General features: G+C 58.9%; 1 protein-coding gene across 9 annotated transcripts in view; it reads left to right on the top strand.

Annotated features, from left to right (window-relative positions):
- ATP6V1C2 (ATPase H+ transporting V1 subunit C2) overlaps positions 1 to 25,945 on the top strand; it is a 61,582-nt gene that overhangs the window by 23,226 nt on the left and 12,411 nt on the right. For 6 of the 9 annotated variants that reach the window (XM_019452005.2, XM_019452046.2, XM_019451978.2 and 3 more), the window contains exons 4-13: positions 4,375 to 4,460; positions 5,358 to 5,387; positions 10,565 to 10,659; positions 15,268 to 15,359; positions 18,211 to 18,309; positions 18,883 to 18,951; positions 21,205 to 21,297; positions 21,408 to 21,501; positions 23,852 to 23,989; positions 24,831 to 24,928. In XM_019452005.2, coding sequence (XP_019307550.2) covers positions 4,375 to 4,460; positions 5,358 to 5,387; positions 10,565 to 10,659; positions 15,268 to 15,359; positions 18,211 to 18,309; positions 18,883 to 18,951; positions 21,205 to 21,297; positions 21,408 to 21,501; positions 23,852 to 23,989; positions 24,831 to 24,928 — 894 coding nt within the window. The other 3 variants (XM_019451998.2, XM_019451973.2, XM_019452052.2) reach the window with 3 other exon arrangements.

Genomic DNA, 25,945 nt, shown 5'->3' with positions numbered 1-25,945 from the left:
GGGCCTGAACTCACAAACCGTGAGATCGTGACCTGAGCCAAAGTCCAACACTTAACCGGCTCAGCCACACAGGCGCCCCAGCAGTTTGCTTTTTTGATTAAAAATACGATCTGTACATCTTCCCTTTTGGATCAGTGCACATTTTTGTCAGGTCCTCTAGAGGAGAGCTCCAGAGCGTGGTATAAGCTAGCAATGAGGAGCATGGACTCTGGAGTCGTGTAGATTTGGGATCGGTTTCTGCTTGGACACCTGTCACCCTGCGTAGGGCCCCTTTCAGCCACGTAAGTCTTCACGTCTTCACCTTCGAAGTGAGGATGTTACCTGACTCAAAGCACTGTCTCAGCAGCTGAGTTCCTGAGATCCTTAAGAGCTCTTACAAGTCGGTTTTTTTTTTTAAAAAAGGGGAACAAGGCAGCAGAAAAACCGGCAAAGGGCTTGGGTGGGCCGGCCACAGAAGAAACCAGGCCGTTTGTAGAGTCCGTGAATCTCTGCAAAGACGGCCAGCCTCACTCATGATCAAAGAGACGCACGTCACGGCAACCATGAGATAAAAATTTTCAGCTATCAGATTGGCAGAGATTGAACGCTCATGATGCCTAACGTTGGCGAAGGTTCAGGGAAGCGGGCACTCTTGTCCATCGCTGGTGGGAGCGTAGACTGCCTCTGTCTGTCCGGAGAGTGGCTTGGCCTGTTTGTTAAAATTGTAAACGTCCGTACCCTTTATGACAGGAGTTTTTCTGTAACAACTTATTCCGCCTACACAAGCGTGCGAGACGTGTGTGTCGTGGCGACATGCGATCACAGGGAACCGACCCCCGTGTCCAGGAGAAGTAGTTGTGATACAGTCACGCAGCGAAATGCCACGCAAGAGACATCAGGAACGGGAAGCTCTGGTCCTGAAAACGTGTTCGCAGTGGACTGGAGCGTCGCCAAAGCGAGACATCACGCAGACTCTCAGGCTCCTTCCGAGAAGACAAGCGCTCTGATTCCGTAATGCGACGGTTTCCTGGTGACTGTAGTTAATCGTCACAGCTAAGCCGGGGCCCTTTTTGTTATGTGCCGTGAGTGATCTTTCCAGCAGCTGGGCTTTACCGGACCACGTTATTCTGAGATGTTCCGTGGTCGTGTACCCGCCCGAGGGCAGGCGTGTGGCCATCCTGGTTATTGTTAAAAGCTTCACACAGGCTAGAATCGGGAGCAGGCAAAACGCCATCACCGAAATGGTGAGTGAGTTCTCTTTTTAGGTTGACCTGGAAGGAAGGGTGCGTGTTACTTAGGCGCTGAGGAGGGCTGGACCTCTTTTCATAGATTCGTGGACTCTACGAATGGCCTGTTTTTGTCTTCTGTGAATAGCGTGTTCATGCCCTTTGCTGGTTTTTGGGGTTTTTTTGTTTTTTTTTTTTTTTTTGCTGGTCGGTTCCTCTTTTTAAAAAGAGTTCGTTTATTCACCCAACAAACATTTCCTGAGCAGCGGCATTGTGGTCGGGGTGACTGATAATTACTTCAAAGCATCACAGAGGAGCTGTTGACGGCATTAGGATAGAAGCTTCCAGGGAGCAGGGACTCTGTTTGGTCCATGGCGTTATGAAAGTGCTGGGCACACAGTTGCTTAATGTATGGAATTTGCCACATGAATGCGCAAACAGATGAATGAACGTGTCGAGCCAGTCTACAGATAACGGAAAGACACTCACATTAGGAGAATTTGAGGAGAGCCCATTGGTAAAGGGACAGACACTTGTGTGGGGGCTGTAGGTGACCCACAAGGGACGGTGTACGAAGCCAGGCAGATGGGGAGGCATTGTCACAGCCCTAGGCTGCAGGGGAAGGGAGGGGAGAGGTTTCTGACCCTGTCCCCCGCCCACCCTGATGTCCCCACGAGCCGGGGGGGTGGCAGAGAGCCCGGAGGCGGTCCACCAGGCTGCTTCGAACACAACTGGAGACGTTTGCCACAAACTCCCCGCGCCTGGAACATCACGTGCGTTGCATCAGACTCCACAAATAGCCCCGTTGAGAGGCACAGCATCATCTCCACTTTACGGCCGAGGAAACAGATTCGTTGGGTAACGACGCATTGGCAAAAGAATTCTCATCAGTTATGATCAGTAAGAGGCGAGCTACGATTCTAGGAAATTCCCAACACGTTCGTAAAGACTTGAGCCCAGGATGGGTCTCGGGGACTGTAGAGACGGCCGCGTGGCCGGGTGGCTGAGAGCCTGGGAGTCCTCAGCCGGACTGGGCGGGTGGGGCCGATTTACTTCTCTGGGCCTCATCTGTAAAATGGGATAATGCCCGTCTCTAGAGTGTTTGCGGGCATCGAAGGAGATAATGATGAGAGAATGGGGTGCCCGGTAGACTCCACTAACTAGTCGGTGTTATGGACGGAAAACCTCAAGCCACATACACTGTAGAAGAGTTAAGGCTTTGGAAACCCACCGGAATGAAAGTGCGTGTTTCCTCTTGGGTGGAGGAAAACGGTCGTTCTTTTTTCTGATATTTTTTCCAATTTTGACCACGAATACATGTCACTCTGCTGGGAGACCAGCTTCCTCCCTCCCTCCCTCCCTCCCTCCCTCCCTCTCTTCTTTCCGCCCTCCCTCTCTTCATTTTATCCGGGGCCTCTCGGTGCCCTTCTGACTCAGTTTCCTGTGTTGGTCCCCAGCCCCCTGGCCTCATGCTCTGAGCGGCCAACACGGCCAGTGTCTGCAAGAGCAGAAGGGCCATGTTCCCCATCTGGAGTTCAGTGACCTGATCCACGCTGCCTGCAGACGCGGCCTCCCTCATGGGAGCCAAGGGAAGGTGTGGGCGGGGGGCGGGGGCGGGGGGCGCCTAAGGCAGATATTTGGGTCTTCAGGGCTTTTAGACTTGGGTCCTAGTTTGGCTTGCTTTCTGATCCGACTCCTCACCGCTCAGCCTCTAGGAGCAGACACTTGCTCCTAGATACGCGGTGTCTGATTAATATGTTGTATTAATATGTTGTTGCATTCATATGTGTGATAATCCTGCAAAATGGGCCGTACTCCGCATCCTCCAGATAAAAGGACTGAGGCACAAAGAGATGGAATAAATGAGGTCGAAATCACACGTTTGGGGGTGCCTGGCTGGCTCAGCCGGAAGACCGTGTGACTCTTGATCTCAGGGTCATGGGTTTGAGCCCCACCTTGGGTGTGGAGATTACTAAAAAGAAAAAGGAAAAAAAAAAAAACACCTACAAGGGGCACCTGGCTGGCTCAGTCGGTGGAGGATGCGACTCTTGATCTCAGGTCTGTGAGTTCGAGCCCCACGTTGGACATGAAGCCTACTTAAAAATTAAAAACAAAACAGGGGCCCCTGGGTGGCTTAGTCGGTTAAGCGTCTGGCTTCAGCTCAGGTCGTGATCTCACGGTTCGTGAGTTCGAGCCCCGCATTGGGCTCTCTGCTGTCCATGCAGAGCCCGCTTGGGATCCTCTGTCCCCTGCTCTCTGCCCCTCCCCCGCTTGCGCGCTCGCACTCTCTCAAAAATAAAATATTAAAAAAATTAAAACCAAAACAAAGAAACGAATGACACATTTGGTAATTGGCAGAGCCGTGGGAATTTGAGTCCTTCTGCCTTGAAATCCTGTACTTCCCTTTCTTTTCTCATACTTTGGTTTTGGTTGGAGGGAGGAGACCTTTTTTGTTTGGTTTATTCTTTCCTGGATCCTTAAATGTTACATCAGTTTCAGGTATACAACAGTGATTTTGACAACCTTATGCTCTGCCAGCCCACCGTCCTTTCTCATACTTTCTGAATCCTTTGGGATCCTTGCTGGAGACTTAAACAGTTTTGATTTTCTCATTATAAAAGCAATCCTGAACTATACTCAGTATTAATTCAGTTATCATTACGATGATCCGAATTATCATTACGGATTAGGATCGGAAATACGCAAAGTTAGAAGAACGCTTTCACATGGTCACAGCCACGCTGTCTGCATAAATTAGGACCTTGGGGCTTTTTTCCACGGAAGATTATAATACATGCCTTGTTCTACACGTTAGGAGTTCTTTGTAAACCTTATTTCCAACGGATGCCTAATAATCCCTCCGTTGGATATACCATCATTTCCTCCAACAATCCCCCATTGTTGAATCTTCTCGTGGTTTCCGGTTCTCCACTGTCAGCAGCGGTGCTGGGGAAGGACATCTTTTTATTCAGAACGGTGTTTTGTTTTTTTTCTGGTTGTCCTATTTCCTTAAGCTACTTTCTCAGAAGTGGAAATACTGGTTCAAAGACTGTTCACATTTTAAGTGTCTGCCTGCATATTGCCCCACGGTTCCCCAGAGGGCGGCACCCAGCGTGAGAATTCGGAGGGCACGTTCCTGGTCTAATGGTCTCTTGTTCTTTTCCCGAAGCCTCATAAAGAGGATGGCCCAGAGCGTGGTAGAAGTTATGGAAGACTCCAAGGGGAAGGTTCCGGAGAACCTCCTGGCCAACGGAGGTAGGTCGCTGGAATGTCCTTAGCCCGGGGCTCTCCCAGCCGCTTCTAGCCCATCGGTGGTCCTGGCCGTGCTGAAATGTTACGAGCCCCCGCGGAGCGTCTGAGTTGACACGTCGGACAGGGCCGTGCTCGCTGTTTTGAGCCCAGCAGCACCACTGGTTTGAAGAGATGCCCCTGGGCACGTCTGTGGTCCAGCGGCGGCCTTTCTAAAGCCCCAGAACCTGGCGTTTCTTACCCTGTAGAAATCGGAAGGGAGAACGGGGTCGGTGGGGGCTAACGGTTGTTTGGCCTACCCGCCACGTCTGTCAGTTTGTGCTCTTATCCGGCACGGAAAATTCCATCCGTTTCCCCCACCCCTCCCACCCCTGCCCCACCCATTTATCCCTGTCGCCACACTGGAAAATGCCTTGAGGGGCTGAGGAAAGCCTCCAACTTCAGTCTTCATTGTGCCCAGTAGCTACTCGAGAGAGACCAAAACTGCTCTGTGTCCTGTGTTCGCGTTTTGAACGTCTGTCTCCCCTGTGGTCCAGTAGAGACCTTCGGATTCCGGAGACATTCAGGCCCCTTCATCGTGTACCGACTGAGTGCACTTACAATGTGCACGACAGAAACTCTGAGGCTTTGGGAACTTTGGAACTCGGTGCTGAAACTCCGTGGAGGTCGTTAAACGTGTGGCTGTATGCGTGCGCGGGTGCTGCACGTGCTATTCTGTATTTAACACTTCTGTCACTCGTTACACATCAGTTCGTGTTCACTGTCCCCTCTTGGGAACCCCATAAAAGGCCGTGTTGTTTGCTTGCTTAACTGGACAAATGGGAACGCTCGTACTCCCCAACCTGAACTTGGCTTCGTGTGTTAACGCAGTGGAATAACCGCCCTCCCCTCGTTACGTTGCAGGTTTGAAGGAAAAACTGAAATGTTTAAAGAGTAGGTTATGCATTGTTTGCCGTGAGTGTGCCTGGTGTGATGCCCGCATGCCCCTGGGAAGGTGGATTCTCCCCTGGTCGTAGGGGTGCGGTGATGGGGTCACGGGGGATTTCTCGAGGAGGAACACCCTGGCACCTTGGTCACCGTATCCGTACGACCCATCGCCGGTTGCGTTCCTCTTCCCTCCCTCTCGTGCCTGCCCTGCCTTCCCGCCCGAGCACTGCATGCCTCCAGGGGTGGGGAGTGCCCTGGCTCTCGAGTTCAAGGCGGACTTCTGCATCTTTTGGCTCGTGGTCTTCTACTCGCTTGGATGTCTGTCCTCAGTGTCCCCTCTCCTGCCCGCCCTTGGAAGCCGGTTGCTTGGTGGACCCTGGCGGCTCAAATGTCAGGCTTAGCTTTGCGTGGCCCTGAGGGGGTTCACTCGGCCAAGGACCCTTCTTCTCCTGAGCCTCCTGGGGGAGCCCCTGCGCCCGAACGGGCCACTCCTGGCTTCAGCGTTAGAAAGAAGGAGCCCTTTGCTTTGGGTTTTCTCCAACTGGCTCAAACTGGTGGAATTAAGGCCAGCCAACCCATTCGGGATGAGCACAAATCTTTACCGATTGGCACTTCTCCAAATACCTTTCCACATGCCATCCGTTTGTTTACGTGGAAATTTCTTGCTGGCGCTGATAAAAAATTATTTTGTTTCATTGATCAGCTGGACTTATTTTCCAGCAGGTGACTAGACTGAAGAGGTGACTTAAGGTAGAGAGCTCCTGTTCTGCATCAAAACCTGGTCTTTAAGGCATGAGGATTCGAGCTCACATTACAATAGCAGTCAGGAAAAATAAAATAAATACGTAAATAGCAATCAGGATGCTTATATTCTACTCAAAATTCACGTTACTTAGAACTAGAGGCCATCACTCCACTATCCCCATCCCCAGTGCAGATGGCAGCTACTCTGAGGGCCGGCCACCTCTCATCTCGGGAGGAGGAAATTCAGCTTAAGATTTTTTTTTTTAATGTTTTTATTTATTTTTGAGACAGAGAGACAGAGCATGAGCAGGGGAGGGGCGGAGAGAGAGAGGGAGACACAGAATCCGAAGCAGGCTCCAGGCTCCGAGCTGTCAGCACAGAGCCCGACGCGGGGCTCGAACTCACGGACCTCGAGATCATGACCTGAGCCGAAGTCGGACGCTTAACCGACTGAGCCACCGAGGTGCCCCGGAAATTCAGCTTTATTTGTTTACATAATCTGCTTCATTGTCTCCAGCTCCCCAACCCCCGCCAGTGAATCGGGTCCCTGTGACTTCTGAGACCAGAGCTTCTAAGCCTTGTTCTGTAACCAGCCCTGTGCAAATAAAGGTCAAGGGCTCTACAGCAGTGTTCCTGCCAAGGACTCCTGACATTCACAATGTGTAAAGGCTCTGAAAAGTACTCCAGTCAAGACCTCTGTTCAGACTGACTTTGGCTCAGGTTTTCCTGATATCGTTTGGGCTGGGAAACCTTTTTCTTTTTCTTCTGCAGGACACCCACGGAACTAGCTACTGACACGATTAACTGGAAAGCTCAGTGTTGCCCCCAGTAGGTGGGGTTTAAGCCATCTCCCGGCGGGAGGGGGTGGGGCAGCGCTGCCCGGCCAGCCGGAGGCCGCAGCAGCCCTGGAGCGGTCAGACCTGGTCCTGGACCTTGGCAGGTCACCTGTCTGGGTCTTGGTGGTTCTCACCTGTCAGTGGACTTCATCCCCTCACGGGCTCCTAGCCTGGCTGCGGCATCTCGTGTTTCTGCTTGTCCTCCGCCCCCAACCGAGCTTTGAGGCTGGAAGGACAGGGATGCTTTGGATTGTAGCAGAAGCGGGGCAAGCACACCCCTGCCTGGCGCAGACCCTAGAACGTGACGGAAGTCACAAACACCTGGAGATCTGGCTGGCTGACCGGCAGCCCCTGTGGTCACAGGTCCCTCGTTCTGCCTGCCGGGAAGGCCTTGTTTGGGTTCTGAGAGGACATCACGGTTGCTCACGAGCTGCTGTTGACGGTCTGACCTCGACCTTGGCCAACAGCCCCAGCCCCGAGTTGCTCCCTTGGAGGCCAGGCCTCTCTGACCTCAGCCAGGGGAGGGGAGGCGGTTCTTCCCTGGGCAGGCAGAAGGCTGCCGTATTGGAAGGATGGGCAGACCCAAGGGGGCCGTGGCTTTTTGAGACGGAGGACCGGCCTCAGACCATGTTGTCACCAGAGGTGATGGGTGTGGACAGCATGTGGCCGGCATTCGTGGCCCTCGCCAGGGCTCCATGAGTGGGATCGGCTGCCCCAGGGGGAGTCCTTCTCGACCTTCTGGTTCTGCCTCTGACTGCACCCCACCCCCCCGTAATTCAGATGCTTGTTCTGTTCCTCCCTGGCCCGCACCCTTGCACAAATCGTTCCCTGCCGGAGTGTGGCAGTTCCCAAACCCATATTAATACCAGATTTATCCCCACATCTGTACTAGCTCGAAGTGTCATAACACAATACCACAGACTGGGGTTGGGGTGGGGGGGGGGCGGTGCTTACACAGCAGCCATTTATCTCCCACAGTTCTGGAAGCTGGAAGTCCAAGGTCAAGGTGCCGGGAGGTTGGTTCCTTTGCTGCGTCCTTGGTGTGAGCCCATGGGGAGGGAGAGAGAGAGAGGGATCGATCTCTGGTGTCTCTCCTTATAAGGACGCTTGTCCTATCCGATCAGGGCCCCACCTTGGTGCCTCTTGTCTATTCCGGCACCATGGGAATCTGAAGGCCATCTTCTAGGTGCGAGTGACCCAGACGCATCAGCATGTGGTTCTTGCGCAGATGGGCCACGAGCCCCCTGCTCCCCCGCAGGGGAGCTGTGACCTGACGGTGGGCAGGCCGCGGGGGACCGTGGTCCTTCACGTGCTCCGCGGTCACCGTCTCATCTCGTAGTGGGTGTTACTTAGGTAACTACCCTGTGCCCATCCCCTCACCTCTAAGGTGGGGAAGATAACAGTACTTAATAGGGTTGAAAGCTCGGTTGAATGAAGTAATTCCTGTGTCCTGGCCAAGGTGGGCAGTCAGCGTCCCCCACCCTCACGGCTGTCATGGGCGGCGACGGCGTCCTTATATAAGGCGCTTTCAACTTCCTGTGCGCTCATACCTCTGCCGCCAGGGCTGGGTCGCTCCTCCGAGCCCCGTTTCATTTACACGTGCCTCCTGGGGAGTCGCCTGCGGTCATTATCAGCCTCGAACTTGCCCCTGGTTGAGCCCACCTCCTCTCCCCTCTGCCCCGTCCCATGCTGCCCGGCTGAATGCATGTCCCCTCCCTCCACCTGGCCTCCTTGGTGGCCCATGGTGCCTGCACCCTGCTGGGCCGGCCCTCCCTTTTCTGCGCCCAGAGCTGTGGCCCCTCTTAGCTGCGCCTTCTTGTCTCCCACGCCTGCACCTCTCTCCCGCAAAGCCCCCAGAAACCCCAGCGTGTGCGTGCCCTTGACTGGCTGCGTAGCCGCTGGATGCTTGGTGTCCCGGCCCGCTCGGTGACCTCTTCAGCCCCGCTGTTGGAGTCGACGTGGGGCCGATCTCTGGCACATCATGGGGGGCTCCGTAGCTGCGCCCCAGTGTCTTGCTCGCCACAGGGAGAAAGTGCAGATGCCGCCTTCCATGACCCTGCCCTGGCCCTCCTGCTCCACCGGGTTGTCCCAGAGATTCCCATGCCCCACACAGGATGTCCCCCAGGCGCCCTCCGCTAACACCAGCGCCCTCCCCCGCTGGCCACGTGGCAAACTCGGGTCACCTCCAGCTCCCGTGTGCCGCCCTCCGTGCCCTCCCTGGGAGCTAGACACCGTCTCTCCCACCCTTAGCACCCTGATACACTCTGTTGCCGCTCACTGTGGTGTGACGTTTGCCTGGCTGTCTCTCTAAGAAACTGAGCACCTTGAAATTAGGGGGTGTGGTCTGTTCCTCCCCTCAGGGTAGCGCGCTGACGTTCAGCGTAAGTGACTGACCTTCGAGCGAGCAAAAGTGTCCCTTTTATCCGCCCAAGGACGTACTGGGAAGGGCAGGCGTGCACGTATCCCGGGGTGAGAATCTAGCATAGGAAGGCTGGTCTTGCACAGGCTCACGGGATCCTGGGGGGCTGTGTCAGCATCGCATAGGCTGACCTGACTTACTGGAAGGAGAATGGGCTGGGTGTCTCCAGCAGCTGGCCCCCGGGAGCACTCCCTAAGTGTGCATGGAGCTGATCTGGAAAGGAGGCGCTCGGAGGGCCGTGTGGCCTCCTTTCCCTGCCCCATTTCTCAGGTCAGGAGACTGAGGTGCAAAGGGACTTAGATGCTAATGTGCTCGAGGCCCCCGGGTCTCGGGATCAGCCCAGGCCCACTCAGTGTGGCTTGTCTGACCTCAAACTCCAGAGCTCCTTCCTCCGCCCGCGGCCGATTAGGGAACTAGAAACCTCCCGAGGGCGGCAGGTTCAGGTTTGTTTCTGGAGAAAGTAAGGGGAGAAGGGACGCGTGGTGAGAAAACACCGACTTCGTCTACTCCCTGTATATAGACTTTTATATAAAGGACATACAGCGACCAGGGCACCCCCACCCCGGGTGGTAAAAACAGCAGTCGCAGCTTCTAGGATTTTGCCAGGGTTCGACACGCCTTCTTTAAAACAGACCACGTGTGTGGAAATCCACTCCTTCCAGGGCTTGGGCGAGGGAGGCGAGAAGGCAGCTCGCCCTGAGGGCAGGCGGCACCCTACCTGGCTCTGTGGTCTTGGAGGGTTGGCTGGAGGCTCTCTGGCGAGTCTTATCTTGGAGGTACTTCAAAACAGAACAATAACCCAGCAGGGGTGTGTGTCCTACACAGCAGGAAAAGACGGGGAATCAGCCCGGCCCTCAGAAGCTCTCCTCTTGGGAGAGCGGGATCTCCCCACTGCACATCTCTGGGAGAGAGTTTGGGGTACAGGAGTGCGCCGGGTCCAGCGGCCCTGGGGCTGGTGGCGGGCTTTCCAGAGGGGCTGTGGGTGCTGCTGCGGGTCCTTGCCGAAGGCCAGCCCGCTGCCCCGGTGCCCTGCTCCCCCCGGGGACAGTGTCTTCCCAGGGCCCCCAGCCTGCCCTCCAGCTTCTCTCGGTTCAAGGGGGGACGCTTGGCCCGGGGGTGTGGCAACCTTGGTCTCCACCAGGTGGGGAGAGCCCCGCTCATTTGTTGAAATGTGTTTCTTCCAGTCGACTTAACATCCTTCGTGACCCACTTTGAGTGGGACATGGCCAAATACCCTGCGAAGCAGCCGCTGGTGTGCGTAGTGGATACTCTAGCAAAGGTAAGAGAAGGGCCTTCGCGTAGGGGACGGTGAAACTTCGGTGACCGGGGAGAGCTGACCATCTGGGGTGGATCGCATTGGTGTCTGGACCCTGGTGATGCAAAGAGGAACTTTCTGGGAGGCCAGAGCCAGGAGGCTTGGGTGGGGTCCCCTTCCCACCTGCCTCCTGCCAGCCCTGACCAGGCCCGGTGCCTTTCTGAGGTGTGGCCTTCCATGCCCCGGGCAAGGATAGGGGCTTTTGCGTTTCAAGGCGGGCACCTCCCCTCCCTGCACCTCCTCTGGCCCTGTCACCCGGCAGGCGGCTGCACCTTACAGGACACTCCCCTGACCCGCTCTCGAGCCCCCAGTGCGGTGAGCCCGGACCCCGGTGTCCCTTTGGCACACCCCTCCTGCTCTTTGCTGATGGGAGCCTAACCCCCCCCCACCGCCACCCCCCCGAGTGTTTACCTGACGAAAACTATCTGCTTCTGTGGAGAGTCTGGCCCAGGAGCCCTAAGTCCTGGGAGGCGTTGGTGGAAGGCATCCCCAGGGGCCCAGGCTCCTGCTCTGAGGGGCCTGTGACACAAGGGAGGCCCGTGAGTGCCGCACCCCTGATCCCACCAGCCCGGGAAGCGATGGCCTCCAGCTGTCACTTCATAAATAAAAGCCCGGTGGCACAGGTCTCTGGGACATGGTGGGGGTCTCGCGGCCTTGTTGACTCCTGCTTGTCTCGCTGAGGGTGAGCGCTGATTGTCTGTCCCCCTCCCTCCACCATAAACTGAGTCCCTGAAAGGGCAGGTCTCTTCCTGGAGTGGCCGGGAGAGAGAGTCTCAGCCAGGCCAGGAACAAAGCCTTCCTGTTGTCTCCTCAGAGCCCAGCGCCACCCAGGTGTGTCTGGGCAGGTCAGGCGGAGGAGATGGGCCCCTGGGACCCTGCGTTCTCCTCACAGCTCGCTGGTGCCCGGCCTGTGTCTCTGGGAACTCGGGTGGGGCCAGAAGGCTCCGGAATCTGGGTGCGGTTGCTTCTCCACTCTTACATCACAGAGGTCCCGGCCCCTCCTGCGACAATTGGGCAGTGGTTCTGGAAAGCCCTCTGAGGGGGGGCTGCCCAGAGCACCTGTGCCAGGTGTGGCTTCCCGGAGGTATTGTGCACCTCTGTCACCAGCCCAGAAGCACCCCGTAGTTTGTGGGGCTGGCCGCGCCCCGCGTTGCGCTAACGAGGCCAGGCTGAGCCGGGCGGGGCGCTCAGGCCACTCTCTGAGTCCGCTCGGGACAATGCTCGCTGGCCTGGCTGTCCCAGGGACGCCAGACGGTGATGAGGGCCCCCCGGAACACATCAGGGCGTCCGCTGAGAGGGGGCGAGCAGAGCCGTTGCAGAGGACAGGACTCAGCTTCTCTCTAGTCCCGAGACCCCGAAGGGTGACTCCGGCAGGAGAGCAGGGGTGGGAGGAGGGCACGGGTTTTGACAGCCCTGCCTGTGTGCCCAGAACACACGAGGCTCTTCCTTCTCGCATCCTCCGGTCTCAGGTGGGGAAGCTGGCCGAGAGGTTAGGTGACCCGGGATGGGCGTGCGGGTCTTGGCTGGGCTGTGTGTGTGTGTGTGTGTGTGTGTGTGTGTGTGTGTGTGAGACTCAGCTTCACAAGGAAGCCCTGGGCCATCTCCACTGCAGGGAACCAGCTCTTTGAGGCTGGCTGGGCAGAAGCAATGAGGATTGGCTCCCTGAGGTTGTCCTGCAACAGGACCACGTGTGTGATGCCTGCAGCCCTGGTTTAGGTCTGTTCCTCCAGCGGGGGCCTAAATCTGTTAAGTAGAGACATCCTGGTCAAAGGAACTCCCTGCACAGAAAGACCCTCAGGGAGGCGAAAGCCGCTGGGCCGCTGGGCGTCGAGGAGCACTTTCTGGGTGTCCCAGCAGGTGTCCCAGCCTGGGAGGAGCCCCGTGCTGACATGGCCAGGGCCAGGCCTCCGGACCCTCCCAACGGCTGGGAACTGAGCCCACCTGCTTCCCTTAAGGGAAGAGGCTCAAGGGTGGGGAGGGCTTCGCCCCCTTCCAGTCCCGCACGCGGCACGTGGCGGCCCGTCGTGTCACTTGGGCAGGCGCCCAGCCCGGGGCTCTGTCGGTCTCCGCAGGCCGGGTCACGCCGCGGTTTCACAAAAGCCCCCAGATGTCACCAGTGTAACACGGCAAAGCGTTTATTCTTTCACTGCGCACGCGTCCAGCCCAGGGTGGGGTGGCTCCGGGCCAACCCCCTCGGGGCGCTGGTTGCTCGTGTCTGCACCCCCCCGAAACATCCCCGGGTTCTGCGGGGCAGTCCCACGAGGCCCCCAAGGCTGCCGGCGGGCACGGCTGCCGAGCGGTGGGCAGTGCCGGCCAGCCACACGCCGGGGAGCCCCCCTCGGCCGATCGCGTGCCCTCCGCGGTGCCCGTGCAGCGGCCCGTCCCCAGGGCTGCGGAGACGGGGGGACCCGGCCCCGCTGGAGGAGCTCGGTCTGGTGGAGGCGGGCCTCGCCTTGGGGACTGGCCCGGTCTGCGGATTCTGTGAGCCCGCAGCCAGCCGGGGCCCCGAGCTCAGAGAGGTTCAGAACCCGACCGCCAGCTCACGGGCAGACACGCAGGGAACTGGCATCCGGTTTGGGCCTGGCCGGTTCCAAAGCCCTGCCCCCTCCCACCGTCCGTTGGTTTCCAAACGCTCTTCTGCGGGGTTTCACTGGCTTGCGGTGAAACCAGGAGAGAAGGGAAGATGGAAGATTTTTTTTTTTAGTTCGATTTTTTTCCTTTAAAAACATAGATGTCATTGAATTAATTTATTGTAATTAGAGAGAGAGCATGGGGACAGGGGTGGTGAGGGGCGGGACTTGATCCCTCGACCCTGGGATCACGATCCGAGCCGAAGTCAAGAGTCAGATGCTCGCCACCCAGGCCCCCTAATACATATGTATATGATTTTAAAAATCAAGGTCTGTGCATTTGACCTGTGTCGGTTTCTTGGTTACAGTGGTGCATTAATGTTATGTAAGATGTCACTAACGGGGGAAACTGGTACGTGGGATCTCTGTGTCCTATTTTTGTAAATTTTGTAATTTCCCATGAGTCTGTCTGTCATCACCTAAAAGGAAAAGGTTTGAAAAGAGATTGTCAAGAAATTATCAATCTTATTTTGAAAGTCAAACATATCGCGATGTAAAGATCAAAACGTTGAAGGCTTGCCATGACGTGTCCCCCCCTCCACTCCCTCTCCCATTAACTTTTGCAAGTTTATTTATTTATTTTGAGAGCAAGAGAGCACGAGTGAGTGGGGGAGGAGAGAGGGAGAGAGAGAGAGAGAGAGAGAGAGAGAGAGAATCCCAAGCAGGCCCTGAGCTGTCAGCACACAGTCCGACGCGGGGGCTTGAACTCACGGAACCTGGGAGATCACGACCTGAGCCGAAATCAAGAGTGGGACGCTTAACCGGCTGAGCCAGCCGGCTGCCCCCTCTCGCTTTGCAACGCCCTACAGGTGACCAGGGTTTAACACTGCAAATGGATCCTTCCATCTATATACGAAACCTCTGTGTTTCAACTCAGAACTGTTCGTGCCCTCAGATTGCCTCCGTTTCCTCGTATAATGACTCTGGGGGGTCTTCCGGGTCACAGCGGAGTGCTGACGTGTCGCGTTTGTTGGTGTGGTGCCCGCACGGGCACTTGTACACCGCCGGTGGGGGGGGGGGGTCACAGAACGTGGGGCTGAGAAGAGAGTTGGGAGGACCGTGTGCCGTCTGTGCCGGGAGCTGTGGGGGTTGGCCCTGCACCCCACCGCGTGCCCGTGTGCGGGAATCTACTGCCATCATTTTGACGGCCGCTCGGTTCTCCATAACGCGGGGCGCCATACTCTGTTGAACCAACTCTGTAGTCATGGACCCCACCGAGCCCTGGAGGGTGGCTGTGGTCGTGTTAACAGCTACTGTGTTTCGAGGGCTTCCGGGGAGGTGGGCCTTGGCCGGCATTTGCCTTTCGGTGTTTGGACCCCTTGGGGAGGACGTTATCACTCTGCCCGGGGACATGGGGCATCTGAGGCCAGGCGGCCAGAAAGCAGGAGAGGGAGGCCGTGGGCCCGGGCTCGTCCCGTGTCCCCTCTTTCCCCGGCCTGCTGCGGGAGGGGGGTCCGCGACTCGCTCCCTGAAACTTGAGAACAGGGGGTGTCCTTAGTGCCCAGCGGGTGACCTGCCTCCGGGCTGAAAGGAACCTTCCTACCTGCGAAGAACGGAAGGGGCTGCTGGGCCCAGCTGAGCCTGGGGACCCGGCGCTGGTCGGGGCTGAGCCATCACGTGGGTCCCCATAGAAGCCAGGTCGGGGGTCACCCAGGCTGGCCTGGCGGCCCACGAAGGGCTTGAAATCAGAAGGTTCAGCTCACTGAGTGATCCCGGCAGAGCCACTCGTGTCTCGGGCCTCGGTACCTGCAAAGTGGGGACAGGAGTCCCTTCCCTGCTCCCCTCAGGCTGCTGGTAGGGCCAGACGATGGCACGTGTGGGAGAGCAGCAGGGGCAAAAACGTGAGGATTCCTGACACGGATTCCTAAGTGCACCGTGAACAGCGTATGGCCGTTTTGGAAAGTTTGGCCGACTCTCGAAACTCTCTTGCTTTTCCGCACAGCAACTGGCACAAATCGAGACCGACCTGAAGTCCCGAACGGCCGCCTACAACACCCTGAAGACAAACCTGGAGAACCTGGAGAAGAAATCCATGTGAGTGGCCACACGGCTGGAACCGGGCCAGGGCAGGGGCCGGGCTGGGGCAGGAGTGGGCCTTTCAGGTCACTGGGTGAGCCAGGGTCCGTGCCCTCATCTGAGAGAGAGACGAGCCGGGCAGGCGGACACAGGGCACGCCTGCCTCTCCAGGAGGTGTGTGCAGGGAGAGGAGAGGAGAGACCCCGGTGCACATCACCGGAGGAAAGCCTCGAGCAGGGAGGGGGCCTGTGCCCGGAGAGGAATCCGATGCTGGCCCTCCCCTGCCTTCCCTTCCTCTCCCACCCTCCCCGGTTTCCCGAGAATACCTAGGCTGTGCCCCAAGATCTTTCTTTACAGAGGACCTTCCCCGCCGAGGCAGTGGGGGACCAGACTGTCAGAGCCTGGCCCTTTGTGAGAGCCCCCCAAGAGCAGTGGGTTCTGCAGCCCAGAGCAGAGCAACCCCAGGGACTCCGGTGCCTTCTCCACTCAGCTGAAGGACCACCTCGTGAGAGAGAGGAAGCAGACTGCTTGGCCGAGCAGTCACGAGGCACCAAGACGGCAGGAGGTGTCTGGAGAAAAGCATAAGCCCGGGGTTGTGAAGGCAGCAATGATCTCGTAAGGTAGTGAGCGCCCCGTTGTTGGAGGCATGTAAGAAAAAGCCAGATGAGCTCCTGCCAGGAAGTGTGGAAGTTGCTCCTGAATAGGGCTGAGTTGGCACGGAGGACCTTCCCAGTCTCCCCAGATTCTGGATCTGATTCTGTTGACAGTTCTCTGCAGATACTCCAGAGAAGGGAAGTACCCAGGGGAGGTCAGAACCGGCTGTCCTCTCGTTCGGCCCATTCCTCTGAATAGCTCACCCTCTCATTTCCGCCTCTCCCTTCGGATGGCCACTGGGCCAGCCGTCTTGTGAACGAGGCAAATGGTGCCTTACTGGAAAATGGAAAACCAGGGGCGCCTGGGTGGCTCAGTCGGTTAAGCGGCCGACTTTGGCTCAGGTCATGATCTCACGGTCCGTGGGTTCGAGCCCTGCGTCGGGCTCTGTGCTGACAGCTTGGAGCCTGGAGCCTGTTTCCGATTCTGTGTCTCCCTCTCTCTGACCCTCCCCCGTTCATGCTCTGTCTCTCTCTGTCTCAAAAATAAATAAACATTAAAAAAAAAAAAAAAGAAAAGAAAAGAAAATGGAAAACCAAAAAGGGAGGGACGCACCTTGGCTGGAAATGGCCAGTGGTGGCGGCCTGACTTTGTGTCAGAACTAAATGGGCGTCACCTGAGTTTTGCCTCCTCCTTGGCCCTACGGAGGGGTGAGGATGGGAAAAGGGCAGGGTGCCGATGGCAGAGAGCCCTAAATGGTGACCTTGGCGTAGGTCAGTCATGGCATTGACCATCTGCCTGCCTCATTGCATCACCGAACTGTGGGCTCCTTGAGAATTGTCTGGGGCTTAGCAAACATCTGGTGCGGCCTCTTCAGTCGACCAGTGAAGGAGCCGTCTACTGAGTCACAGCAGCATCGGTCTGTCCAGAGTGTTTGCTGAGGGAAGGGGAGGGAAGGAGAGGGAAGGGGAGGGCAGGGGAGGGAAGAGAAGGGAAAGGGAGGAAAAGGGAGGATAAGGCTGTTCTCTACCTCCTTGTCCGTTATTCCTGTCTTTTTTTTTTCAATTTATTTATTTTGAGAGAGAGAGTGCAAGTGGGGGAAGGGCAGAGAGAGAGAGAGAGGGAGAGAGAGGATCCCAAGCAGGCTCCACGCTGTCAGCACAGAGCCCAATGCAGGGCTCGAACTCACGAACCGTGAGATCAAGAGATCAAGAGTCTGATGCTCAACCGACTGAGCCCCCCCAGGTGCCCCCCTTTTTCTTCTTTTGATAAACGTTTATTAAGCACCTACCATACCCTCAGCCTTTATGCCAGGCCCTAAAGATGCAAAGCAGAATAAAAGGTCATTTCTGCACTTGGAGAGCTCACAATTGTTCACTCAACAAATATTTACAGAAAATCTGCTTTGTGCAGGGAGTAGTACAGGCATAACCCAGACAGATAGGACCTGACGGGTGGGACGGTAATGTGGAAACGCCAAGGTAGGAGGTACAGGCCCTGTGCCCTCGGAGAGGGTCCTAAGGGACTTAGCAGCGACGGCGCAGGTAGGAGAGGTGAGGTCGGAGGGGGGCATTGTACCTGAGGCTTTGGCCTTGGCCGAGTGCTTGAGAGCCATTCACCAGGGAGACGTCCTGTGCTGCACTGATACCCTGGCTGGGTGCTGAGGCTGTAGACGGTCTCCGTAGCTCTACCTTGGCTCGTCCGCTGATACAATAGCCTTGAACCGGGTGCTAAAAATACCACGACCTCGATGTAGACCGGGTTCCACTGGGCACGATGAAAGCTATTTCAGGTGAAGGTCCCCTGGCGGCTGGACCTGTGAGGCGTGAAAAGTGACACGGACCTCTCTCTGGTCCCTGTGTCTGCTCAGGACAGCCCGACACTCGAGTAACTCAAGCTGCCTGCCCCCCCGCCCCCCTCCCCCGCGGTCCCCTCCCAACAGCTCGCACCGGGGGCAGTGCAGGCGATGGAGGTGTTGAACTCAGCCACCCCTCGCTGACTGTGACGGGGCCTCAGGCCCTGCCAGCCACAGCAGGTCTGGCCACCAGAACTGGGGGGTCAGGGACACACTCAGCCCAGGGCCCTGGCACTCCCGGGGTGGGGGGGGGGAGACATCTGAGCCCTGCCTGTCTCCTGCCTGCCCTCCGGTCCCCGGGCCCGCATGCTGGTGGGTGTACAGGGTGGGGGGAGGGGGTCCATGCGGCCCAGAAGCCCAGGCCCACGCTGCCTCCCTCCGCCTTTCTCCTGGTCACACCCCCTTTGTCCCACACGGATTCAGGGGAAACCTCTTCACTCGGACGCTGAGCGATATTGTGAGCAAGGAAGACTTCGTGTTGGATTCCGAGTATCTTGTCACACTTCTGGTCATCGTGCCCAAGTAAGTGGCCCGGGAAGGTGGGTGGTGCGGGGCCTCAGCCCGTGTTGGTGATCCCGGAAGGAAACCGGCCTGCCCGACGGAGAGGAAGGGGAGCCCCCCCCACGGCCTGGCCCCCGGGAGCACTAAATGGGAGTTGCGTGGGCCGCCACGGGAGCAGGGGGACAGCACCTGCGGTGGGACGCAGTGACAGAAGCAGCCGTTTCTTGAGCGCTCGAGGCGTGCCTGCCACACGCCTCACTCTCAACAAACCCCGGGCTGCTGTTACTCCCTTGTCCTGAGGCCAGAGAGGTCAGCTGGCTTGCCCAAGGCCACACAGGGCCGGGACTAGAAAGTTCCGACACAGTCACACGGGCCCTCTGCGGGGTCCCGGGCCCTCACGGGGAGGCTGGGGCCGGGATGGGGCTGGGCAGGAGATTCTCGGTGCCCATGGCAGGGCCTCGGGGGGTGGGGGGCACTCCGGCCCAGGCCTGCTCACTCCAGTCCTTTGGGAAGAGGGGTATACAGGGTCCCAAATACTTGGGACGCCGCGAAGTTTTTAAGCAGAAATCACTGAATGATCTCGTATCCTCGCAGACCAAGCTACGCGCAATGGCAAAAAACCTACGAATCCCTCTCGGACATGGTGGTCCCTCGGTCGACTAAGTAAGTGAGACCCCAACTTGGCACCCGGCCACCAAGCGTGCCGGAAGGTGTGAGGACCCTCGGCCCGCCCCACTTGCTCTCACAAGAGTCCCTTGGCCTGGAGCTCCTTTGCAGCCACACACCCGGCCCCATGCCAGACTCTCTCCATCTTTTAAAATGCGGTTTCCCTGCCCCCTCCTCCAGGAAGCCCTCTCTGGCTGCCTCCTGGCAGAGACCCCCCCCCCCCCCCCTTCAGTGCACTCTGCGGTGCCTTCTCAGCCCAGGTCATTCTTCCCCGCCTGAGGGTCAAGCAAGGGCCTGGCTCTGATGGCCACAGGGCGGGAACAGGGGAGGAAGGCATTCTCAGCGTCCGGCCTCTTGGGGTCAGAGCAGGAGTGGCCAATGAAGCCTGGGAAGGTGGCAGGAGAAGGTTCACAAACCGTGAGTGACTCCCACGCATCTGGGGAGACCAGCATCTCAGGGCCGCACGCAGCAGCAGGAAAGGCTCTCACGATGCAGTACTGAGCAGGGGAAGCAAGTTCTTTTGCTTTAGCTCTAGAAACAGACACAACTAAACCACATGCGATCTGGGCACACGCAGGTGCCCAGTAGAGCCGTGGAGGTGTGTGGGCATGGGAAACGTGGCGACCTGGGGGCACAGCGCGACGTGCACCCGGGGAGGGCCACGGGAGGGGGGGGGGGTCTGCCGTATGAGAATTGCTTTAGGTCTTAAATGGGGCGGCTGAGACACAGGTATTTGTTATTCTCTATACCTTTTCACACATCTGAAATGGCTGGTCCTTGAAAAAAATTTTAATGTTCACTTCGTTTTGAGAGAGAGAGACAGAGCATGATCAGGAGAGGGGCACAGAGAGAGAGGGAGACACAGGCTCCAGGCTCTGAACTGTCGGCACAGAGCCCGACGCGGGGCTCGAACTCACAAACCACAAGGTCATGCCCTGAGCTGAAGTCGGACGCGTAACCGACTGAGCCACCCAGGCGCCCCGCGAATGGTTTGTCATTTTAAAAGATTTGGCGGGTGAGTCTTGGCCAGACATGCCAATTCACCTGCTTCCCAGGGCACCGTGGCGAGCGGGAGGGTGGCCCCTGCCCAAGTCCATCTCGGCCCGGAGGCGTCTGGCTGGGGGTACCTGCTGCAGGGCGGCTCTCCCATTGTCACAACTCACTGGAGGTAGCAGTTAGGAGCTGAGTTGAGGGGTGCAGGGAACAGGACGGTCATAGCCTGAGGCCACAGGGGAGGCCAGAGGAACAGGCCCGGGGCAGCCACGTCTGCAGGGGCGGGGCGGGTGGGGTGGGGAGGAAGGCACACAGATGGGTGGAGGGGCTGGTCCTTGAAGTCACCCGGCTCAGCAGAGACGACCCCAGCTCTTGTAACAGTGGCATTCTGTGGCCAGGTGCCAGGGGGCCCCGCCCAAAAGGCTGCCTCAGTAGGTGGCTTGGCTTCTCAGACCAGAGCCCCCAGGCCCTTCGTTGTCAGAAGCCGCCCGAGAATCGGCAGAGGTGACTCAGGAAAAGTCTCTGGAGCCTGGGGCGGCCCTTCTGGGCACGGACTCTGGGAGAGCGGAAAGGTGACCCGGCCCTGAGCGTGTCCACGAGACCTGCCTGGGCTTGGCGACGGGCTTCAGGTCTGTGACCCAAAGACGCAGGCCCCTGGCTCTGACAACCCCTGTGTTTGGGGCGGTGCCCACGGGGGTCCCGTGTTGAGGTGTGCCTCGGGAGGCCGTCCGATTACAACATCGGACGTGAGGGGACGTGGCGGGGTGGTTTCCCACCACCGAGCTCTGCCCTGCTTCGCTGTGAGCACAGCACGTCAGAGCGAGGGCCCCCCGTCCGCACACGAGGCGACTGAGACCCGGGAGTAGCGTGATCTCTTGGGCATTTCACAAACCAGAGCTGAACCGCGCATCTCCGCACAGCTAATCTCCTGTCCTTTCCTCCCCTCGAGGGCCTGCGTTTAGATCACCTGGAGGCCCCTGAGGCCTCAGCCTGGAGGCTGAATGGCAGGAGCCCGAGAGGGCGGGCCGCAGCAGGTGGCTGAGCCCACACGGCCAGGAGTTGGGAAATAAGGGACGTCCGGTTCCCTGCCCTCCGCTGCTGGCTGGGCCCCTGCACACGGGCCAGTGGGCTGATGGGGACGGAGCCTCACCTCTGCGGTGACCCGCCTCCCCGACGGGAGAGAACAGGGCTCTCCTAGCCCAGCTCTGACGCCGGGCCCGGCGATGAGTCCCGTGAACAGACGCTTCTCTCCCCCAGACTGATCGCCGAGGACAACGAGGGCGGCCTCTTCACGGTGACCCTGTTTCGAAAAGTGATCGACGATTTCAAAACCAAAGCCAAAGAGAACAAGTAAGGGCTGGCCTTGGGGGGTTGCTCCGGGTCTGGTCTGTCTGCACCGGAGGGGCCTCTGCTCCGACTGGAAGCTTCTTGGCAAACGCCTCTCATTGGCTTGTTTTAAGGTTCACTGTCCGTGAATTTTACTATGATGAGAAAGAGATAAAGAGGGAAAGGGAAGAGCTGAGCCGTTTGCTGTCTGATAAGAAGCAACAGTATGTGAGTAGACTTCACGGCGGCCGGGCTCCGGGCAAGGGCGGCTCCTCCCTGGGGGCACACGGCCCCGGGAATGGGTGCCCCCCTGGGGCTGCCGGGGTGCGTCTGGGGAAGGCAGAGGGGCCCCGAGGTGGCGCCTGAGCTGTGAGTCCATCCGAGCTCCTGAGTCCTGGTGCTGCCCTTCCAGGAAGGGACTCCCAGCTCCGCTCTGCAGCTGAGAAACAGACTCTGGGGGGGGGGGGGTCAGTGAGCACCTCCCCCAGGAAGAGGGCCCCACCTGAGCCTTCTCCGCCCCAAGGTCGGGCAGGGCAAGGCGGGGATCCCTGAGTGGAAAGCGGGCGGCTCCGTCCCCTCCGTCCCCCTGCTATTCTCAGCAGTGCGGCTCCCCGGGTGCGATGTGACACCTTCTGTCACCAGCACCTGTATTTATGTCCCCTACGCTTTCAGCAAAGAGTGGGCGCTTGTCCCGGAGGAACTGACAACAGCCAACCTCCGTGTGCAAGGGCAGCTGAGCTCAGGGGGGAGAAAACCAGGCTTTTAGTCTAGAAGTGTGAACAGCGTGGCCTTGGGCACCCCGCTCTGTAAGACGGGCACGTTCCCCACGTGGCATCCTCCCTCTGCAGAGCGGGCCTAAGCCAGGTGGCTCCCGGGGCCTGCCTCGGTGGAATGTCTCCGGGTCCCTTCTCTCCCATCCCCCCCCCCACCCCCCACCGGGGGCGGGTTCTCGGAGAAGCTTCCTAGTCAGCCTCTGGAGTAGAGAGGAGGGGAAAAATGAGTAGAATGTACTTCGGGTCTGTTGGAGGAAGACCGGTGTGTAAACATAAGGCTGTAAGTATGTGCTCGGACGATGCAAGATGTACCTCCCGTGTGGCCAAGTGTTTGCCCCGAGCCTTCTCTGCTGTCGGGCCGGGGGAGTCTGCACGTCCGACGTGACCTCTCCGGGTCGGTGGCCTTTTCACAGGGACTCCGGACAAGTCAACCCCCTCAGAAGTGGCAGCAGCATGGGGGTTCCCAAAATAGGGTTCTCCCAGCCCCCCCAGACTGGCCCATCCCCCTTGAGGAGGAATGGGGGGCTGGTTGAGGAGGAACGGTGGTGCCCGTGCACGGTTTCGGCCCCTCCCAGCCCCGAGCACACACGTATGTGTGTGGACGTGTGTGCGCACACCAGGGGAACACGCTTTTCGGATCCCAAATCTGCCGGGCTTCTCTGGCTGAGACCCCTTCCTGAGACAAAGGGCTGAGGTGGCCCCGGGCCCGAGGCCTCAGACCTGACACGCCCAGGCAGGAAAGGTGCTCGCCAACAAGCTGGAAAACCAAAGGGTTTTTCTCCTTGACCTCAGCTCGCCCCAGACCCTCATCACCCAGGAGCGCTCGGTGGTCTCTATCACAGTTGAGCAACCCTGCTGGCCTCGGGCCGGCCCTGGCTGGCCTCCGGTTGGGGGCTAGACTGTGGCAGCTGTCACGGTGTCCAGGAGGGAGGCCCTGCCCGCAGGACAGGTGGTCAGGTCCGTGCCTTCGGCCCCTCCCTCCGTGCTGGCACAGACCCCCGAGGACCGAGGTGATACGCAGGAGCTCGACACCTGCTGCCCGGGTCTCCGGTTACCCGCCGGCGGAGGGTGCTGCTCCCCGACGCTGCCCTGGGAGCCCTTCCAGGGTCTCTCTGTGCAGGGGAAATGGAGATGCGAAGGAGACACACTAGCTCGGAAACATTTAGCTCCCTGCGAGGCTCTCGCTGGGTGCCAGTGAGCGGGGGTCAGCCGGGGTCGGCCCTACCCTGGCCGCGTAGACCCTTTCCCCCTTAGCTTGTTGGGAGGCGGGTGCGGTCGGCATCCTCCGCCGTTTTGATTACTCGCCAGCCAGAGGGGACAGGCTGGGGCCTGGGGCTTCGGCCCCCCGTGAGAGCACGGGGTGGGGGCTTCCTGTGCTTTCTGTTTGCAGAGAGGGTAAAGGAGGCTGTGTCCCAACAGCACACCCGCCGTCCGCGTGTGGCATGCTTAAGTGCACCCCGATTGCCCTGTTGCCACCGAGGCTGGACGTGGTGGGGACACGCTCCTCAGGCAGAGCCGTTTCCACGAACGCCGCCTGGAGCTGTCCCCGTCCTGTCCCCCTGGAGGGGAGGTCCTGACCAGGGCCAGGCAGAGCGGGGGGGTGATGTGGGCACCGGCTCTGTCCCTGGAATATGGGGCCTGAAGACCTTAACACCCCGGTCCCATCTCGAGTCCGACCAGCACGCAATCCCGGAGGGCGGGCCGGCCTTGCCGGCCTCCCTGTGCTTTTCAGGCGATGCGAGTTATTTCTGTTTGTTGTGATGCATGTTTGCCGAAAGATTAATAAATCATTTCTGTGCCTTTAGCAAACTTCCTGTGTTGCTCTTAAAAAGGGATCATCCACCTTCCCGGACCACAAGGTTCAGGTAACCCCGCTAGGGAACCCCGATAGGCCCGCTGCGGGGCAGACGGACAGAGAGAGAGAGAGTGAGGGCGAGGGAGAGGTAAGCAGCACCCGGGAGCCCTGGGCTTCCCCCGCTCGCATGTCCTCGCCAGTGCAGGCGTCTTCTGAGAAAACAAAGCCTTGCGTTTTCTGTGACCGAAGGTGGCTTTTGAGGGCTCAAATCAAGGAGCCCAGCATAAACGCCTTTCCTCCTCATCCGGGGGGCCTCCTTGGAGCTGCCCCCCGTCCCCGGCAGTGGATGGTGCTTGCTGGCCAGGGTGCCCCCCGCCCTGTCTGGAGGTGGCTGGAGCTGGTGACGGGGACAGGTGCTGGTGGTCGGGCGGCTCGGCTCTCCTCCCCTGGCTGCCCCGGCTGGACCCACCCCTGACCTTGGTGGGCACTTGGAGGTGCCTTTGCTCCAAGACTCGAGGCTCCCTCCCCCCGAGGAGCGGCCACAGCGGCATTAGTGGCAGCCGTCGTGGCCGAGTGAGGCGGGCTCCTCGGAGGGCCCCCTGGAAGCGGCGGCCGGTGGATGACGCCAGGACCCCGGGGCAGCGCCTCCCTGGGAGGCGGGCCCCTTCGCAGCACAGCGTCAGAGGGAAGCCTGCGGGCTGCCTGCTGACAGCCCTGAGGTCAGGGGCTGCCCAGCCCCTGCAGTCCAGTCTGCGGTGGCCCCGCGCATGCGCCAGGTGGCTGGCCCGCGGCGTTTCCCCGGCCCCCCCCTGCCCCCCGGGGCGGCCGGGCCGACGCGGTCCCGGCCCTCGTCCAACCACCTCGCTGCTTCCGCTGGCCGCCGGGCATTTCTTCGCCGGTCGGGGCTTGCTCTGTCAAAACCCACGTCCTCCTCGGCCTCGCGCGGGCCGAGCGGCCAGCGGGCGTCACCGGCTCTCCTGTCTCTGCAGGGCCCGCTGCTGCGCTGGCTCAAGGTGAACTTCAGCGAAGCCTTCATTGCCTGGATCCACATCAAGGCCCTGAGGGTGTTTGTGGAGTCCGTGCTCAGGTGCGTGGAGGAGGCGCCCGGCCCGGGTGGGGCAGCGAGCTCTGGGGGCCCCCTGGGCTGCCGCCTGCCCCTTCCGCCCCCCCGCCCCCCCCCCCCCCCAAGTCTCCTCTGGGACCTGCCGGGCCCTCCCGTCCTCTCCACGCGCTCCTCCTGGCTCTTGGCAACATGTTTAGGATCTCCTGAGTCACACGAGCCTTCCCTCGGCCCTGCGGGCCCTGCTGTCCTGTGCCCCGCGTCCCGTTCCTGCCAGACTCTCCGCGGCAGGCTCCGCCCCGCCCCGTGCACCTGCCGGGGCCTGGCGACTCCTAGAGGAAACACCAGCTCGGTCTCAGTCCTTGACCTCTGAGCCCAAGGCGGCACAAAAAATGAAAGCCCTGAACCAAACCGAACTAACGACAACAAAAATTTGGCCTTGTTTGTTTTCACCAAAGTGAAAACAATTACCGTGGGAGATTTGGGAACTGTAGGTAAGCACGACCAATGAATAAAAAAATCACCTGTAATTTTAACGCCGGGAGAAAACTCTGCTGGCTAGTGTGCGGGTGTGAACTTTAGGAGTTTTTGTTCCTTTGTGTTTTGCTTTTTTTTTAAATCTAGTTTACAGATATGCATATTTTTTTTTACTAAATTTTTGGAAAAATGGAAACAAGCAGTATTTTTTAAAGCCTGTTTTTCTGCCACGTTTTGAACATGTGCTGTGACATGAGCTATGTGGGGCGGGGGGATCTTGGTAGCATCACACACCGCTGGCTGTACCCTTTTTCTGGAAGCTTCCACCCCTGCTTCTTGGCCCCCTCTGGCCCTCTGACCCTCTGGAGTGCTCTCCCCAGCCCCTCCCCTGCCTGCAAGGCGGGCGGCCCCCGATCCCTTCCCAGCCGTCCACCTGGAGGCCTGTTCCGTACTTTCCCCCCACCTCGTCCTGTCCGCCTCTCACCTCACTCGGGCTTCCCCTGGACATCTGGCTCATCTTCCCTCCCGACCCCTTCCCCCGGCTGCCCCGTCAATGCCCGCGGGCTC

The sequence above is a fragment of the Panthera pardus genome, unplaced genomic scaffold (assembly GCF_024362965.1).
Source record: "Panthera pardus isolate Hobbes unplaced genomic scaffold, ASM2436296v1 HiC_scaffold_26, whole genome shotgun sequence".
In the NCBI taxonomy this organism is placed as follows: Eukaryota; Metazoa; Chordata; class Mammalia; order Carnivora; family Felidae; genus Panthera; species Panthera pardus.
The sequence above is the reverse complement of the archived record's forward strand: the minus strand, read 5'-3'. Positions and strand labels throughout refer to the sequence as shown.